The sequence below is a fragment of the Hydra vulgaris genome, chromosome 03 (genome assembly GCF_038396675.1).
Source record: "Hydra vulgaris chromosome 03, alternate assembly HydraT2T_AEP".
NCBI classification, from domain to species: Eukaryota; Metazoa; Cnidaria; class Hydrozoa; order Anthoathecata; family Hydridae; genus Hydra; species Hydra vulgaris.
Genome location: NC_088922.1, coordinates 13533402 through 13550302, shown reverse-complemented (window position 1 = coordinate 13550302; position 16901 = coordinate 13533402). Strand labels below are relative to the sequence as shown.

At 25.5% G+C, this 16901-nt stretch overlaps 1 protein-coding gene across 2 annotated transcripts in view; it reads right to left on the bottom strand.

Moving 5' to 3' along the window:
- LOC100207782 (dynamin-like GTPase OPA1, mitochondrial) overlaps positions 1-16505 on the bottom strand; it is a 97253-nt gene extending 80748 nt beyond the window's left edge. For both annotated transcript variants that reach the window (XM_065792394.1, XM_065792395.1), the window contains exon 1: positions 16174-16505. In XM_065792394.1, the coding sequence (XP_065648466.1) occupies positions 16174-16419 (246 nt within the window). In that variant the 5' untranslated portion in view covers positions 16420-16505. The remainder of the gene's footprint in view (positions 1-16173) is intronic.
- Between the last annotated feature and the right edge of the window lie 396 nt (positions 16506-16901).

The window sequence follows — 16901 nt, the reverse complement described above, 5'->3', positions numbered from 1 at the left end:
CAATTGAAGAACTTAATGGTGTACAAGATGGTGTCAATGTAATCATAGGATCAATATCATAAACTTTTTTTATTTTGTTTGCTGTTGCTCCAGTTATTTGATCAAATTTTCTTTTGGCAGCTGGTAATCGTTGGTGTTTTGGAATTGATTTAAGCTTAATAGGTGACACACCTATAGATCCAAGACTTTCATTGAGAGATGAGCGTTGTTCTTGTTCAGGCTCAATCCTACTATAGCATTGATCAATTGATTTTAATTCTTTATTTATACAATGTACCCTTTTGTAACAACTACTGCATAATTTCCACCCAGGTACAGCAGCAATGTCTTGTGTTTTTAGAGTTATTGCCATTGATAGCGATATCTTCACATTTCCTATGAAAAAAAGGAAACAATCATTTCTAAAAACTAATATCAACTCACCATCATTGTAAAGAACAAATGAGTGTAATTGTTACTTTATAAATGTACCTAATTTTTTTTTAATTTATTTAATTACTATTTTAATCAAAATAATAAACTGTTTCATCAAAATAGTATAAAAATTACCTTTCACATTTTTCTTTCGATTTCCATGTTTTTTATATAGATTACAGCATTTCTGAAATTTTCTTTCAAATGCAGCTCCAAAGTATTCTCTATGATAATAGCAAACTGTTGTAAACAATTTTTCACAATCAAATAAACCAGCTCTCCATAATAACTCTTGTTTTTCAACACTTGAAAACGCTGATAGATCTAAAAGACCTTGTCTTCTTGTTAAACCTTGCTTGTGGCAATCAACATTACATTCTAATCCTATAGAACACTTTTCCATAATTTAAACTTTTTAACCTATTCATCTATAAAAATCTGATTTTGAAAAATTTTACTGAATAAATTTTTTTAGAAATACCATTCACATTATTTAGTTTATGGAAAACTATTTATACAAATTATTTGTTAGGATGTGTCTATGACTTCCTTATACTATGACTTATTTATACAAATTATTTATACAAATATTCCTTATTCCTATGACTTATTTATACAAATTATTTGTTAGGATGTGTCTAAGTTATATGACTTCCTTATATATATATGATTAAAAGGTAATTAAATTTTATTTTATTTACCAATCATTTAGTATAATTTATAACATTCATTAATTAGTTAAGTAAATATAAAATTGCTGCAAAGTAATAGGAAACTAATATTTACAACACGAAATTTTTGTTTAACCTTGCTTGTGGCAGTCAACATAACATTCTAATCCAATAGAACATTTTTCCATCATTTAAAGTTTTTAATCTATTCGAAAAATCTGATTTTTATATATTTTACAAAATAAATTTATTTAGAAATACCATGAACATTATTTGGTTTATAGAAAACTCTTATTACAAATTATTTGTTAGGATGTGTCATATTATATGACTTCCTTATATATATGATTAAAAGGTAATTAAATTTTATTTTATTTACTAATCATATAGTATCATTCAATAACATTCTTTAATTAGTTAAGCAAATATAAAATTCCTGCAAAGTAACAGTAAACTAATATTTACAGAATGAAGTCTAAACAGAAGCAATAAAATAAAAATGGGGGAGGGGGAAGGGAAGCCTCCCTCAGGTACCAAATATTTATAAATACGTATACATTTATCGTTGCCCTCAAAATGACTTAAAAAAAACTTTTTACAAAATTAGGAAAATTTTCGTTTTTTTTGGGAGGGCGGGGGAGGGGCCTACCCCAGGTACAAAAAATTTAGAATTTATATTTATATACATCTATTATTGCCTTCAAAATGACTTTGAAAATGACTTTTTACAACCAGAAATTAAGATATAGCTAATTTTTTTATAATTAAGTTAGCAATAAATTTTATGCTGACTCAGCATTTATATAAGCTTTACTTAAAAGGCTGAATTTAGAAAAGTCAAAAAATGCAATAATATATTTTTAATTAATAGTGAAGTTTGATACCTATATTGTAAGTTATAGTAATGCCTAAAAAAAATTATCAAGGTGACATCACAAATTTGACCGTCAAAATACCCCAAAATAAATGCCATTATTATTCAATTTACATGTACTTAAAGTGGTCTAAAAATTTTTTTAATTTAATATTTGTATCCGCCATATGGAAGATTGTCTATGTACCAAATTTCAGAATGATACCTTATTTCGTCCATTAATTATTGCTATTTAATGACAAAAATACATTCGCAAAAAATGCTGAGTCAGCATAAATAAGAAAATTGAAACCTGAATATCTCAAGAACCGTAAGGGGTTGGAGGTTCCAAATTTTAAATTTTCTTAATTTTTATAAACCCTATAACATATAAAAAAATTAGCAAAATCCCAAACATGGGGTGACATGACCTGGATGATTTGACATGGAATTACATGACGTCATTGACTTTTGTTTGTTTACATAATAGATCTTTTGTGCAAACAAACAAAAAAATCAATGGCACCATTTAATAAAACTCTCAGGAATAAGGAGGTATCCCAAACCTCCAAGACATGTTGTCTTGGAGGTTTGGGATACCTTTAAATAAATTACTTATAAAATATAAAATTTGATTTTATATTTGTTACAAGCATATGCTTGAAGCCTTAATGTTACAAGACTGTATACATAATGAACATTATTTATTGCGTTGTAAAAAAACTCCGTAGACGAGCGTTTTCTTCAGGTTTTCACCCAAAGTATCTATTTATTTATTAACAACATTACTTATTTGATAAAAAATTTGACAAAAGCTATAAAAGTTTTTACTGCTTATAAAAAATATTTTATAATTTCTTACTGTAATGTATGTAGAAAGCAGTAAGTTTAAGAACTATTACAACAATTAAAGAAAACTAAAAGTGTTTTTATCAGGGTTGATAGGTTTAAACCGAATGGTTTAAACCAATCGAAAAAATATCAATTTAAACCAAACTACTTTTTGTTGAAAATATTAGAACCAATTGGACATGCTCTAGATATTTTGCAAAGAGATCAAACAAAAATAAGGGACACAGTTAAAATTTTTAAAAAGCTGATTAACATGTTAACATTTTTATCAAATGAAAAAAAAAAAAATCAATCGGAAACTAGATATCTTTAGCTGTCAGTGATGCTCATTTCTTTGCAAACACACTAGACCTTAGATATTTTGTATCTAATCTTTCTGAAAATTAAAATGAAACTGCAATGCCCTTTGCAGATAAAGAATTTAAGAACTTTTTACCAATAATATTTAAGTTGAAAGTCAAATCTGCTTGATTTGATAAAAGCTAATTGTATAGTGATTCTATTTTGTCACAAAATGTGTCACCAATAGAATGGTGGAAATCTTCGGACAGCATCATTATCATTGATAATGAAGGTTTGTTTAATGCACCAGTGCTGAAATTAAAAGAATTTTTTTGACTTGGGGCTTGTTCATTCCAAGTTGAAACAAGATGGGAGTAAAAAAGCTGCAAAGCTTGTTTTTATATTCAAAAAATTGAATAATGATGTATTGATTGATGAATTACAGAAGTAATGTTAATAGAAAATATAATTTACTCAAGTAAAATGACTAATGCTTATTTTTAATTGAAAAAGTTTACTAAACATGGCTTTTTTTAAAACAAAAAACCAAGGTTTTTAGTTTTATTGGTTTTTATAATTACAATTTTTTAGCAGAATATTTAATTGAGCATTAAATTTTTTTATTTTGCTCAAACTGAGACAAATTTATATATTTCATTATATAATTATAAGTATATTAATATATATAAAATATATAATTTATTACAAAATATATAAGCTATTATACAATAATTTAGTGCGTAATAATTTTATATTATATATACATGAGTTTGTGCAAAATAAAAAAAAAATAAAAACATAAAAAATTCAAAAAGAATGTTTTACTTTTTCAAATATACTTCTAAAAAAAAACTTCTAAAACTGAACTTTAAATAATAGCTATAATAGAAAAACATAGCACTGACTAAGAAAAAGATTTACAGAAAAAACATTATCAACTTATTTTCTCAAAATGGCATAATTATAAGAAACTGATTATTAATTTAAGAAACCAATCAGTTAGTCTAATCTAATTAAAAACATTTGCAATTTCAATTGATGCTCTTTTTTAATTTTTTTTTTTTTGCAAGTGTATTTTTAAAAAGCCATTGCAGTATATTATAGAATTAATGGTTTCTTTTTAAAATAACTCTTTCTTCTTAGTTGCAACTTAGTTGACTTGACCATATTGTCATTAAGGCTATAGTGATATTATACAGTATCAGGCTTGGCCAGGAAGGCGTGCGATCTCACGCCATATGACCACGCAAATACTATTTGATTTTAAAACTTGACCACAGCTGTTAATATGGTTTAAAAATTTGTATACATTTTAAAAAAGCGGTAAAAAAATCTTAACTAAGAAGAAACTTAAAAAAAAGAAGCAGATAATCTTCGTAAAAAAAAATTACAAATAAATAAAATTAAAACAACTTAACTAGGACTAAAATAAAAATAAATAAATAATAAACTATAACAATAAGATTATTTAAATTACGTTTGGAATAAATAACTTTGAATCATTTATATTTACTAATATTTTTATAAGATATATATTATGCACACATCAAAAAAATAGGTTTTAGTTCAGAGTTCCCCAAATATTGTTATGGAACTTTTAAAAGTAACACTTTAAAATGTTAAAATTGTTTCCAGTAGTAATATTGCAGTTTTCTTGAATTTATTTAGTGCTTTCTTTATTTAATAGAATAATAGAATGTTACAAATCCTAATATTTTTTTGGTTACTGTTGATAATAAAAATTTATTTGATTTACTATATTAGAAATTGTCTAATATATTATCTGACAAAACAATAATATTTGCTTAAGTGTGATTGGGAGAGGAATTCAACATGTACAAATACTTCTGCTTCTAAAAAAGTTCAGGAAAAAGTCACTTTGAATATTTTAAGATCAATTTATAAGAAAAAAAAAACTTGAGCACGGAATCCAGACACAAATACTAATAACTGGTAATTTGTTTATAAGAATTGATAGTTTTCGAATTGTTTAAATCATTAACATATTATATTATTTAGGTGGGTTGCCATTACCTATAACTATTGGTGTTGCTCAATTAGTTAGTAGGAAAGTTGAAAGAAACTGAAACTATGATTATTTGACTTGGACTAAGCCAATTTAAATCACAGATTCTTCTGAAATCCGTGAAGAAAAGTGGAATTCAATTTGACGCAAATTTCGAAAAAAAACTTTACCAAAAAAGTATAATCCTATCTGAATTTTATAATGAAAAGTTATTGCAGAAGAAAAAAAAAAGTCCTTGACGAGACCTTGTTTATGTTTCTCAATTAACTGAGCTGCTCAACTTTGTAATGACTTACAGAAAGCAAAACCCTTACCAAACATTAATATGAATTGGAGTTGATTTAGAGTAAATCCATGTCAATTAATCCAGGCCATGTCACCATATGTCTAAGATTTTACTGATTTTATACAGTCGAGAGTAATTGGTAAAATAAGAATTCTTTGAAAATTTTAACTTCTGGCTCCAAGAAGATCCTGAAACATGATCATTTTACTTTTAACAGATCTTAGCCAGGCTCCTCTTGTCCCTTAAGAATTATGACCTTTGTTTAAAGGTTCCAAGTCACATAGCTTTACTTAAAACTCTTTTTACTTAAAATTTTGTACCTGGCTATTCTCAGGGGTGAAGAATCCAATAAAATAATCAGAAAAAAAAAACTTTACAATGTCTCCATAAAGATGATTTTGACATTGATGCAGAGTGGGCATTTTTTGCTACAAGTCATGGTAAGTCACCATATGATGCTATTGGTGGCACTGTAAAATAATTAACTGCAAATGCAAGTGTTCAAAAGCCCATAAATGACCAGATATTGAATTGTAATAAAATGTTTGACTACTGTCCAAACAATATTAAAAGGATTACTTTTTTTTTCAAGATTGAAAAAGAAAGACTGACAGAATTGCGCACCACTTTGAAAACACGATTTCAGCTAAGTAGAACAATTCCTGGAACTAGGAGCTATCATCAATTTAACCCAGAATCTATAGATACTATTAGCTTTAAACGAACAAGTGAAGATATTAATATAACAGGCATTTTTTCGTTTTCTGGTATTCAAAGATCTCAACCTGATCAGCAAATTAACATCAATCATTGAAATTTGGTGAATTTATTGTGTAAATATGATTTGTTTCAATGGATTGGTATGATAAATGAAATTGACAATATTGAGCAAGATATTATGGTAACATTTATGCACCCACACGGTCCTTTTAACAAATTTTCCTGGCTATCTAGAGCAGATGAGTGTTGGGTTCCAATTATCAACATAACTTGTAGCATCGATGCACCTATAACAACAACTGGACATTTGTATACTTTGACCATTGATGCATCTAAGCAAATATTGAAAAAATCTTTCTTTATTTTTTTGTATTTTATTTTGTAAATAATTAAATAAAACGGAACAAGTATAAATACAACAAAGTTGTCAAAGTTATCTTTTTGAGAAAATAAGTGGGGAATGGTCCCCGGTGCCCCAGCCCTGTGGCCCTCTGGTTATCTGCCCTGGAAATAATTTAAACACAAGTTTATCAGGACGACAAAATGCCGTAAGTTTCAGAGCTCCAGCTTGTCTGGAAGGTAGTGAAAAATCCATCTCAAGATTCCACTCAAAAAAGTAGGGGCCATGCCCTGTTATCAATATATGGAAATCCATACACTTGCAGATCAAAATCCTTATGTTTTCTGAAAGATTATTGAATATAGAATAACGTGTAAATTTTTTTTTTTAATATCATCAAGGCCACATTAGTTTCTTGAGCATCAAAATCAGGTATATAAAAAATTGCCTAATTTATTTAAATTGATAATTACAGGTACTTAATAATAATATTTTGCATTTCTGATTATTTTATTGGATTCTTCACCCCTGAATATAGCCAGGTACAAAATTTTAAGTTAAAAGATCAAATATTTTTAAAGCTATGTGACTTAGAACCTTTAAATAAAGGTCACAATTCTGAGGGGACAAGAAGAGCCGGGCCAAGGTCTATTAAAAGCACAATGATCATATTTCAGGATCTTCTTGGAACCAGAAGTTAAAATTTTCAAGAAATTTCTTTTTTACTAATTACTCTTAACTGTATAAAAATTAGCAAAATGTGAGACATATGGTGACATTTTTGAAATTTTCTGGATGATTTGACATGGAATTACTCTTCAGGTAAAAACGCTTTTTCAAACCTCTTTGATCCAGAAAAAGAATGATGCGAAGATCAAAGTTCTCACGAAACATACTCTAGAATTAACCATTCTGTGGTTCTTAGGTTGGTTATTAGATCTTCCCAAGCTTAAAGATTGTAAATATGTTCTTGTAGCTGATTTGAAAATAATTAATATTCTTCTAGGAATTTCGGTAAGTTATAATTTAAGAAAAATACATACTTAAATAAATATAAAAAAATATATTTATTATTCAGTAATATTTTTATAAAAGCCATTAACAGCGATTTGTTACTTTATTTAAATGCATTTCAATAATATAAAAACTTAAGTAAAGATCTAAGTTATTTAATTCAAATAGTTTTCAAAAAAGTTTGTCTTTTTTTTTTTTCTTAACAAATTTTTTCTACTATTGTGAATTAACTTTAATCATTCTCATATAAAGTTTAATAAAGAGACCAAAGTTTATTAAAGAGACCATTGTTTAACGCTGTTGATTGTAAAAACCATTTTTTTCAGCGCATTTGTTAAAAACCAAGGTTAAATGGACAAAAAAATTTCGTAAGAAAAGCTTGAAACCACACACCTTGCTGGCCAAGTGATCGATATATCACACATAGGTTTTAAGGGAAAAAAATCTCTCTGTACTGTATATCTACATTTGAAAAGTGAAGAAAAATGTTTGTTTTTTTACTAAATTCTACAATAACTTTGTATTATAATAATGTAACAATTATATTGACAAAAAGATCAAAAGTTTTCCTTCACAGAGTCTTTTAATTATACCAGAAGAAAAAAAAACCTTTTAAGTCCAGTGAACTAATTCACTGAACTTAAAAGGGTTAATTTAAAACTTTATTTTTATTTTTATTAAATAAACAAAAGGAAAATGACAGATAATATTTTTTGGCCACCCATAGTGATTCATCAGTACTAAAATCGGTCCCTGACAAAACTCAGTTATTTACTACTAATTATTATCTTAATATGGGTAATATTCCTATATTCCTTTACGTCTTATTTGATTATCATTCACTACTGATGTCTAATGGTAACCATTTATACAATTCATGATAAGGTTAGCATCTACTAAGGTCAACTGTCTTTACTGTGCTTATGATTACAAGGACAAATAAGAAATTTAATAATAAGTTTGTCATTAATTTTATATTTGACCTTGTTCCTAACAGTTACTTTATGCCCAAAAAAGTTTCATTAATCTAGTTTTTTTTGCAAACATCTGTGGTTTAGAATTCTCTCCCATCTTTATGCTTTCTTATCAGATACAATTTACAGTTTTTCAGGTCTATTGTTTTCTATTATTCTATTGTTTTCTTGCTCTTCACCTCTCTTTGTTTTTTATTAACTACCAACCTAATTAGTGGTTGTTTGCAGCCTTGTTGGTAGTGATTTTGCTAAAAAAAGGATTGAAAAACCTTTTACAATAAAACCTTTTATAATATTTTTTATTTAATAATGTATAAAATGTATAAAATTGTATATTTATTATTTAATAATGGCCCTATAAATGTAATTGTAAATGTATAACTATCTGGAGATAAATAAACATTTTGTCTTACCTGTTATACAATATTTAGAATTATGAAACTGCCTATAGATTTAATGGGTTTATTACTATAATACTTTACTAGTAATTGTATTTTTACTTAATTTTAATTATTATAATCCATTATTACAGCAATAATTATTTTTATAATTTATGTTTTGACATTATAAATAGTAAATTTGAATAACGAAATTGAAATTTAAGTTCATGGCCATATTTTAACTGTCTATTTTTTCAGAAAAGCAAAAAGTTTACTTTTTTGTACTAAAATCTTTTACAGCACAATTATATTTTAAGTAGATTAGTTACAAAGCCATTTCTCATACCCTTTGGTTATATTGAGGAAGTAAAGTTTTATAGTATTTATAAGTATAAAAAAAGCAATAATTATAATTATAAGTATATAAAAGAATTAAGTCATCGTGAATTGAAAATTCAGTAAAAGTTTCTGACTTCAAATTTTGTTTTTCTTGAAAACCATTTTTGTTCATTTTTTTGGGACCATTCGTAACAGTTTGACAAATGTTTGATTTTAGAAGTTCATACTTGTAAACATTTCTGAAGTTTTGTAACTTTTTTGGATTCAATTAAATTTTGGGATTTATTTTGATTATTGTTAAGTTATGTCTATAAATTATGCTTATATATTAAAATATGTAATTTATAAAAATTTTGTGTCAAGATAAATATATATATTATAAAATAGTTTGTAATTATAAGTAACAACGTTTTTCTTGTCTTTTTTATTAAAGATTATTTAACAATTATTTATATTATTTATTTATGTAATTTATTATAAATAAAAAGGATATGACATTAAAAAAAAAGTTTTGGTTTAAAATTCTTCAAATATAAAAAATAGCAATTACTACTTTGCCAAACCGTATACGCATATATTTTATTTTTAATAACTTTAATGTTTTTACAACTTTAAAGTGCATTTCGATGACAGTTTTAAATATAAAACATAATTTAATAATAAACTTAATAATAAATTTAATAATAAATAAACTTAATAATAAAAATTTAAATATAAAACATAATTTAATAATAAACTCAATCAATACGAATTTTTATTAAAAAAATATAGCAAAATAAGTTTTTACATTGAAGTTATCACTATCACTTTCTCTTTCTAAATCTCATATTGTTAATAGAGAAAGGTCAATACAATTTGCATTGGCAGATTTTTTTGTTTTTTTGGATAGCAATAAGGAGCAGCAGATAGTTTTCTTATGTTATCTTTATACCATGCATCCAAAGCAGTCAAATTTCTTGATGCTGCATCCTTCTTCGCCTATTTAAAAAAGAGATAAAAGACGATCATGAGATAGTTTGTTTCTCCAATCCGGTTTTACTCTGTTAATGCAGGGAAACATACATTCTACTTTAGTGTTTATTAATGACAAAGTTAAAGCAACTCAAATATGTCAAACATTTTCTGCATTCAGGAATAATTATGTCTGATGTAAATATCTTTTTCCGCGTTTTCAAATAATATTAACTTAACAAATTTTTTAAAATTGGAAAAATATAACTTTTTAAAACAATTCACTCAAAAAATTTCATCAGTTTCAAACCACCACCCCCCCCCCCCCATTTATTTTTTGGAGGTCTTTAAAATGTGAAACCACTTCTGCTATTTCTTTATCACCAAATATAATCACATGGTTCATTCACACAAAAGAAATGCCCAAAAATCTTTAAGACGCAAATCCATACTATTTGTTAAACTATTCATTATATCAGTATAAAAGTATTGCACTGATGCATTAGTTATTAGAACTTCATAAAGTAATGTTTTGATAAATGAAATCGCCATCCTTTTTTACTATACTTTCAATTAACTTTTTATAGTTTGTTAAAATAGTTTGCTTTGTTAAAATATTGCTAAATATAGAACTATTCAAGAGAGCTTGAAGTTTTTGGATTGTCCAATTAAATTGTTGCACCCTGCGGACAGCTTTTACTGGATCATGTAAATCTTGCTGGACACTCCATTCTCAAGCGTCTTAACAGCACAAAAACATCTAGGTAAACAGGTAAATGTATTTCAAGAGATGATTTTTTCCAAACTTTTAAAAATCGCTTTAATTTAACATTTTCGACAGCAGAGATTTTTTTTGGCTAAGAAACGAAATATGATAAATATACGCACCATAATTATCTAACGTTATTTTTACTGGATTCCATTTATGATCTAGTCAGCAAGTACCATATGAATTTGCTGGTTTAGGAACAGATTTTTCCCAAGTATCTGATAAAAGTTTTAATTCTCATAAATGTTTTGGCGATTGTTCATAAAAGACAATACAACTTTAGTAAGAAGTATTCACATTTTGCAAATGCAGTAAATTTTTTAAAACCATATTTTAATGCAAGCTCAAGACAATAGTTAGAACAATATATTACCTGAAGCCATGGAGATTTTTTTTTTAGTAGAACTCCTAAACCTAAGTGAACATCAAGATTTACTCTCGCTCCTTCAACATTTTAACCCTAATAGTTTTTTAGTCATGTCAGTTTAACTCTTGAAAATGCTTGTTCTAGACAGATTGTAAATTAAAATGTCATTTTGAAAATTAGAGCCATTAATATCTCAAAGACATAGTTATGCAATAGTTTCTTTTATTCTTTAACCCTTTACTACCATCATAAAATTTTTGCAGACTTATAGTAACTAACTGCCAAGTTAAATGGCGGTTAGTTATTATAGCTAAAGTTAAATATTGTTAACTGAGTCGCATTCTAATAGTGGGAAAAAAAAGTGACGCATTTAAAAATAACTACCTGAAGACGTTATTACATATATATTATTTGTAAAAATAATTACCTGAAGACGTTTCAATGTTCTAATTGAGGAAATTTTACAAAAGCAGAGCCGTTACTAGGTTGCCCTCACAGCCCCCTTAATCTGTTATTACTCATATTTGTCAAGTTTCACGTTTCTAAAAAAAGCATGCCTAAATTTTAAAATCAACCAATGAAAATCATAATAGAGTTTAAGTTGCTGTACCGCTAGTATCAATATTTGTGTATATTTGTAAACACTTTAGAAGCTGGTAGTGTAATGAAGTTGGTGGTTTGATGTAACTTTGATCATCAAAGCTACACACATAAATATCAACTACATCAAAGTTTGATGTAGTTGATATTTATTAAATAAGAAAAAAAGACCAAAGTTTTTTACGGAATTTTCAATTCATGATCACTTAATTTGCCCCTTGATCCAACTTCATGTTATCTAAACAGCTTACTTTTATTTAAAATCTTTTTTTAACTATTTTAATACTTTTAACTATCATCTTTACTTTCTAGTAACTCCCAACTTAAACAGTAGTTGCTTATTGAAAACGATTTTGTATTTTGAAAAATGAACTGCTTAAAAATGTTATCTCAGCACTTAATGTTTCTTTAATCAAGCATTAAGAAGTAAAAGTTCATTTCATCACTTCTAAAAAAAATATTCAAGTAAATAAAAAAATACTTATGTAAAATCTTGAACTTTGACAAGTTACACTAACAATTATTTTAATTAGCTTTTAATTTATAATTCTATATTTTTTTTAGATTATAATACTATTAACTAGTGAAACAAAATTATACTTTTTAATTTATTATAATTATATGGCACAGTAAAACTTTCAAATTAGTTTTAACAAATCATAAAGCTAGTAAGGTGAATATTGCTTCAAAAAAATTTTCTTTTATAGATACTGGAAGTTATAAAAAGTTGTTCCACTTAATATTAATGAGCATTACGCATAAGTTTTATATTACGGCTTATTATAATTTATATTACTTGTTTTTATATTATCGTTCATTATAATTTAAGGGATAGTTTTACTCTAATCTATTAATTATCAACTAGATTATATAGTAAAATGCTATACATTCAACCTACTTTGTATGTGGCAGGAAAGGTTCCTTAGCCAACTTATATGTAAGTACAACTTACATATAAGAAAACTGATATGAAACTCCCCATTGTAATGTAAGGGAGCGAGTACTCGGTGTAGTTAAGGTGATTTACAATTTATTTTACAAATAAACTTTTATTTGGAATTAGCATGATTTTATGTCCAAACAAGAGCTTTAGAAGTTCTAATTTTTTTTGCTTCATGTCTTTTTAATATTTAAAGAAACTTTTCTTTTTTATATATTTTTTAAGATAAAAGAAGTAATTATTTTGATAAAAAACCACTTTGACGATTATGTAAAAAGTTTGAATGACAATTATGTTAGATGTAAGTGCTGTTTACTAATGAAAAAAACTCAAATAAAATTGAAAACTAAAAAAAAATCTCTATTAGGCTAATCATTTTATCGAATGAATTATTTTATCAAATCTCTATTAAGCTTATTATTTTATTGAACAGAAAACAAATTGTTTATAGTTAACAACAATTTTTATTTATTTTATGCAAAGTTATTAATCGGAACGTAAATTAACAAAACAACCATAAAAGAAATATATATGATAAAAACTTTTATTTATCATCTTAAGAGGAAAAGAATATTTATGCAACTTTTGATTGCATTAAAAAAATTTATTTAAATTTCTATTTAGTAATAAAAAACTTATTCTTAACTTCTTTTTTTTTTAATGGTATTGATCAATTTTTTTGTTTGAAAAATGCTAATACTTAAAGCATGAAGCAAAGATCATTATGTAATTTAAGTCTGATAAAATAATATATGATTTAATTCAAAACTGATTTAAAAAAATATATAACTTTATTTTGATAAAAAAATATATAATTTAATTTTGAGTTTAAATATATATATATATATATATATATATATATATATATATACATATATATATATATATATATATATATATATATATATATATATATATATATATATATATATATAGATCTATAGTTTGTTGTCTTAGGGAAGAGCGGAAGGAAAAAAGTGATTCTTACACCAACACATACGTCACTTTTAATTACTTTTGACTTTCGTCCAACATTTTGGACGAAAGTAAAAACCAATAATTTAATTACAAATAAATTGTTTTTAAAAAAAACCATAAAAACGTAAATTTAATTGACCAGAATGTTTTAAAAACATTCTGAATGTTTTTAACAATATAAACAATGTTTTTATTTTTATTTTTTTTAATAAAATGTTTTTATTTTTATTTTTTTTTACTGTAAATCATGAGCGGAGTGTTGCTATATCGACTATCTTATAGCCTGACTCGCAAGGGAGTGCTGCTACATTGACTGACAAATAGCCTGACCCGCAAGGGAGTGCTGCTACATCTACTATCTTTTAGCCTGACCCGCAAGGGAGTGTTGCTACATCGAGGGTTTGGTTGGGGCAGGCAGTCTATCAATTAATAAAAAAAAATAATTCCGGTCTTGCATTTTAATTTTTACTTTTTGTCAACAAAATATGGAAAAAACTTTCGGACAACATCTAAGGGTTGTATATATATATATATATATATATATATATATATATATATATATATATATATATATATATATATATATATATATATATATATATATATATATATATATATATATATATATATATATATATATATATATATATATATATATATATATATATATATATATATATATAAATTCTGAATAAAAAAATATTTAAACTTATAAAATTAAAGTTAATGCTTGTGTTTAACTTAACTGCCAAATTCATTCTAAAATGTTACTAAATATTGTTCAATATTTAAACTTTATTTATTCTTAAAAAAAATTAGCTCATTTTTATCGCATTTGTTATTTCGGTTTTCATTTCTAAACATTTTTTTTTACTCAAAATTAAATATTAAATAAACGTGTTCCAAGGCTGTATCAAGAATTTGCACAAAACGTAAGTTAAACTTATTTTTATAATGCAAGTAGAGCGCAGCAATTATTTTTTGTTTATTTTATTTTAATTATTAGTTCTGTTTTGTTTCTTATCTACATTAATGATCTTCCCGACAACCTTACATTTAAAGTAGCTCTTTTTGCTGATGATTCAACTTTTTAATCCTGTCTTGACAAAAAGTCTTTTCTTTTTGATCGCTTAGAACAGGCAGCCGATCTTGGATCTGATCTCGCTTCTGTAACAGATTGGGGCTCACAAATTGAATTTATTTTTGATATAAAAATTGCAGTTTTTCTGCAATAGAATCTAAAAATAGATTAACACAAAAGATAACCACGCCATATTAAAAACACTGAGTTGTGATTTTTTATCTAAAGGGGTTTTAAAGCACCATTATATATATATATATATATATACATACATATATTTATAAAGAGAAAGGATATCTTTAAATTATTGAGTAATTTTTTTTTGTTCTTTGTTTTGGTAATTAATTATGGTTAAGCTTTCCATACAGGGGACAGAAAAAAAACCTTTGTCACCCATTTATTTAAACCTTTGAACCAAACTAGCAAAATGGAAAAAGTTAAACATTCCTTTCGCCATAAGATTATGCTTAAAAATTGAACTACAAAAAAAATTGAAAAACAAAATTGAAAAATTGAAAAACAAAGCATATTAAAAATCCTGCAAGTGTTCTGATATAGTACTATATGAAAATGTCCAGATAAAAAAATCATGTAATTAAAAAAAAATCTAGATAAAAAAACAAATTATAAATAAATAAATCACAAATCATCAAATGAAAGTGGTCTGGGAAACTCGATAAATAATAATTCAAAACTTTTAAATTTTCCTTGAAATTAAGTTCAGTATAGGATTTTTTTTTTATAAGGGCCTACTAGCAATATTTTTTTTTTTTAAACAAATATAACAAAGAAACAATGTAAGACTAAATTACTACACAATATACAAATACTCAAATAAGTAAACAATCTTGATAGATAATGATATTACTATAATATTTATATTATCAAAATTAAAATAGTAACTTTCTTATTGGATAAGAATAGTTTCTATATATAATGAGAGTTACAATCACAATTGTTAGCACAACATGACAAATTAATATTTCCATACAGTATGAATAGATATATAACTAATTTAAAGCTAATTTAATTCGTTATTAAAAAATTTATTTTAAATTGGTGTTTATACATCTAATTGTGCTTTTAATGGTCATATACTTAAATATAGTGGAATAAAGGAAAACTATTCCAAAATTTATGCCAAATAAAAACGGAAAATTTGTTAAAATAAGAAAAACAACACCAAAAAACACAAAAAACGCCAAAAAAACACAAAAAACGCCAAAAAAACATGTTTTTTTGACCCAAAAAAACGTCAAAAGAAAAAAACGCGTTTTTTTGCAACTCTATCCTTGACTGTATTGAAAAAGAATATTATATAAATATTTTGACTTACTAGTTTGGCTCCTATTCCTGCTGTACCAGCAGCTCCAAGAAATAAATATCGTATCTTTGAAAAGTGACGTATAGCGTTTAGAATAATAAAATGTCTTTGTTGTGCATGGAAAATAAACTTGGATTTAAGAATTCGATTTTGTGATAATACAGAAAAATATCTAGAACATCTTACAGCTTTATTCAGTTTGTGTTTTGTAAGATTAAAAAGCTCTTTGTTTGTTATAATTACAAAATTTCCACTCATTTTGACTGGAATTTCAACACATAAGTACTTTTAGACAACTTTATTATTTACATGTCTTTTTTCTATTGTTAACTAAAAAAATAATTAAAAAACCATTAATTTAAAAAAATTGAACTCTAACCCAGATAAATAGATTGTAATTTCAAACTATAAAAATTCTTAACTATTTCTTGTTTTTATTACTATTCATTATAGCATATATAGAATATATTGAGGGTATACTGCCAGAACGCACTAAGTTATTTTTCATTGTTTTTTTTTTCATGCAATGGCGTATATTCCCATTGTATATTTGAGAATGATCAATAACTTGGTATTTTATAGAATAAAAGGTCTGGTGCGTTTTGGAAGTGATAAAGCATATAATAATGAGTGTTTATGTTGACTTAACTCAAAACCAACAAAAAGTGACTTAGTGCATTCTGACAGTATACCCTTGATATTTATCATGTATAAATGCAGAATTTTTATATACAGATTTT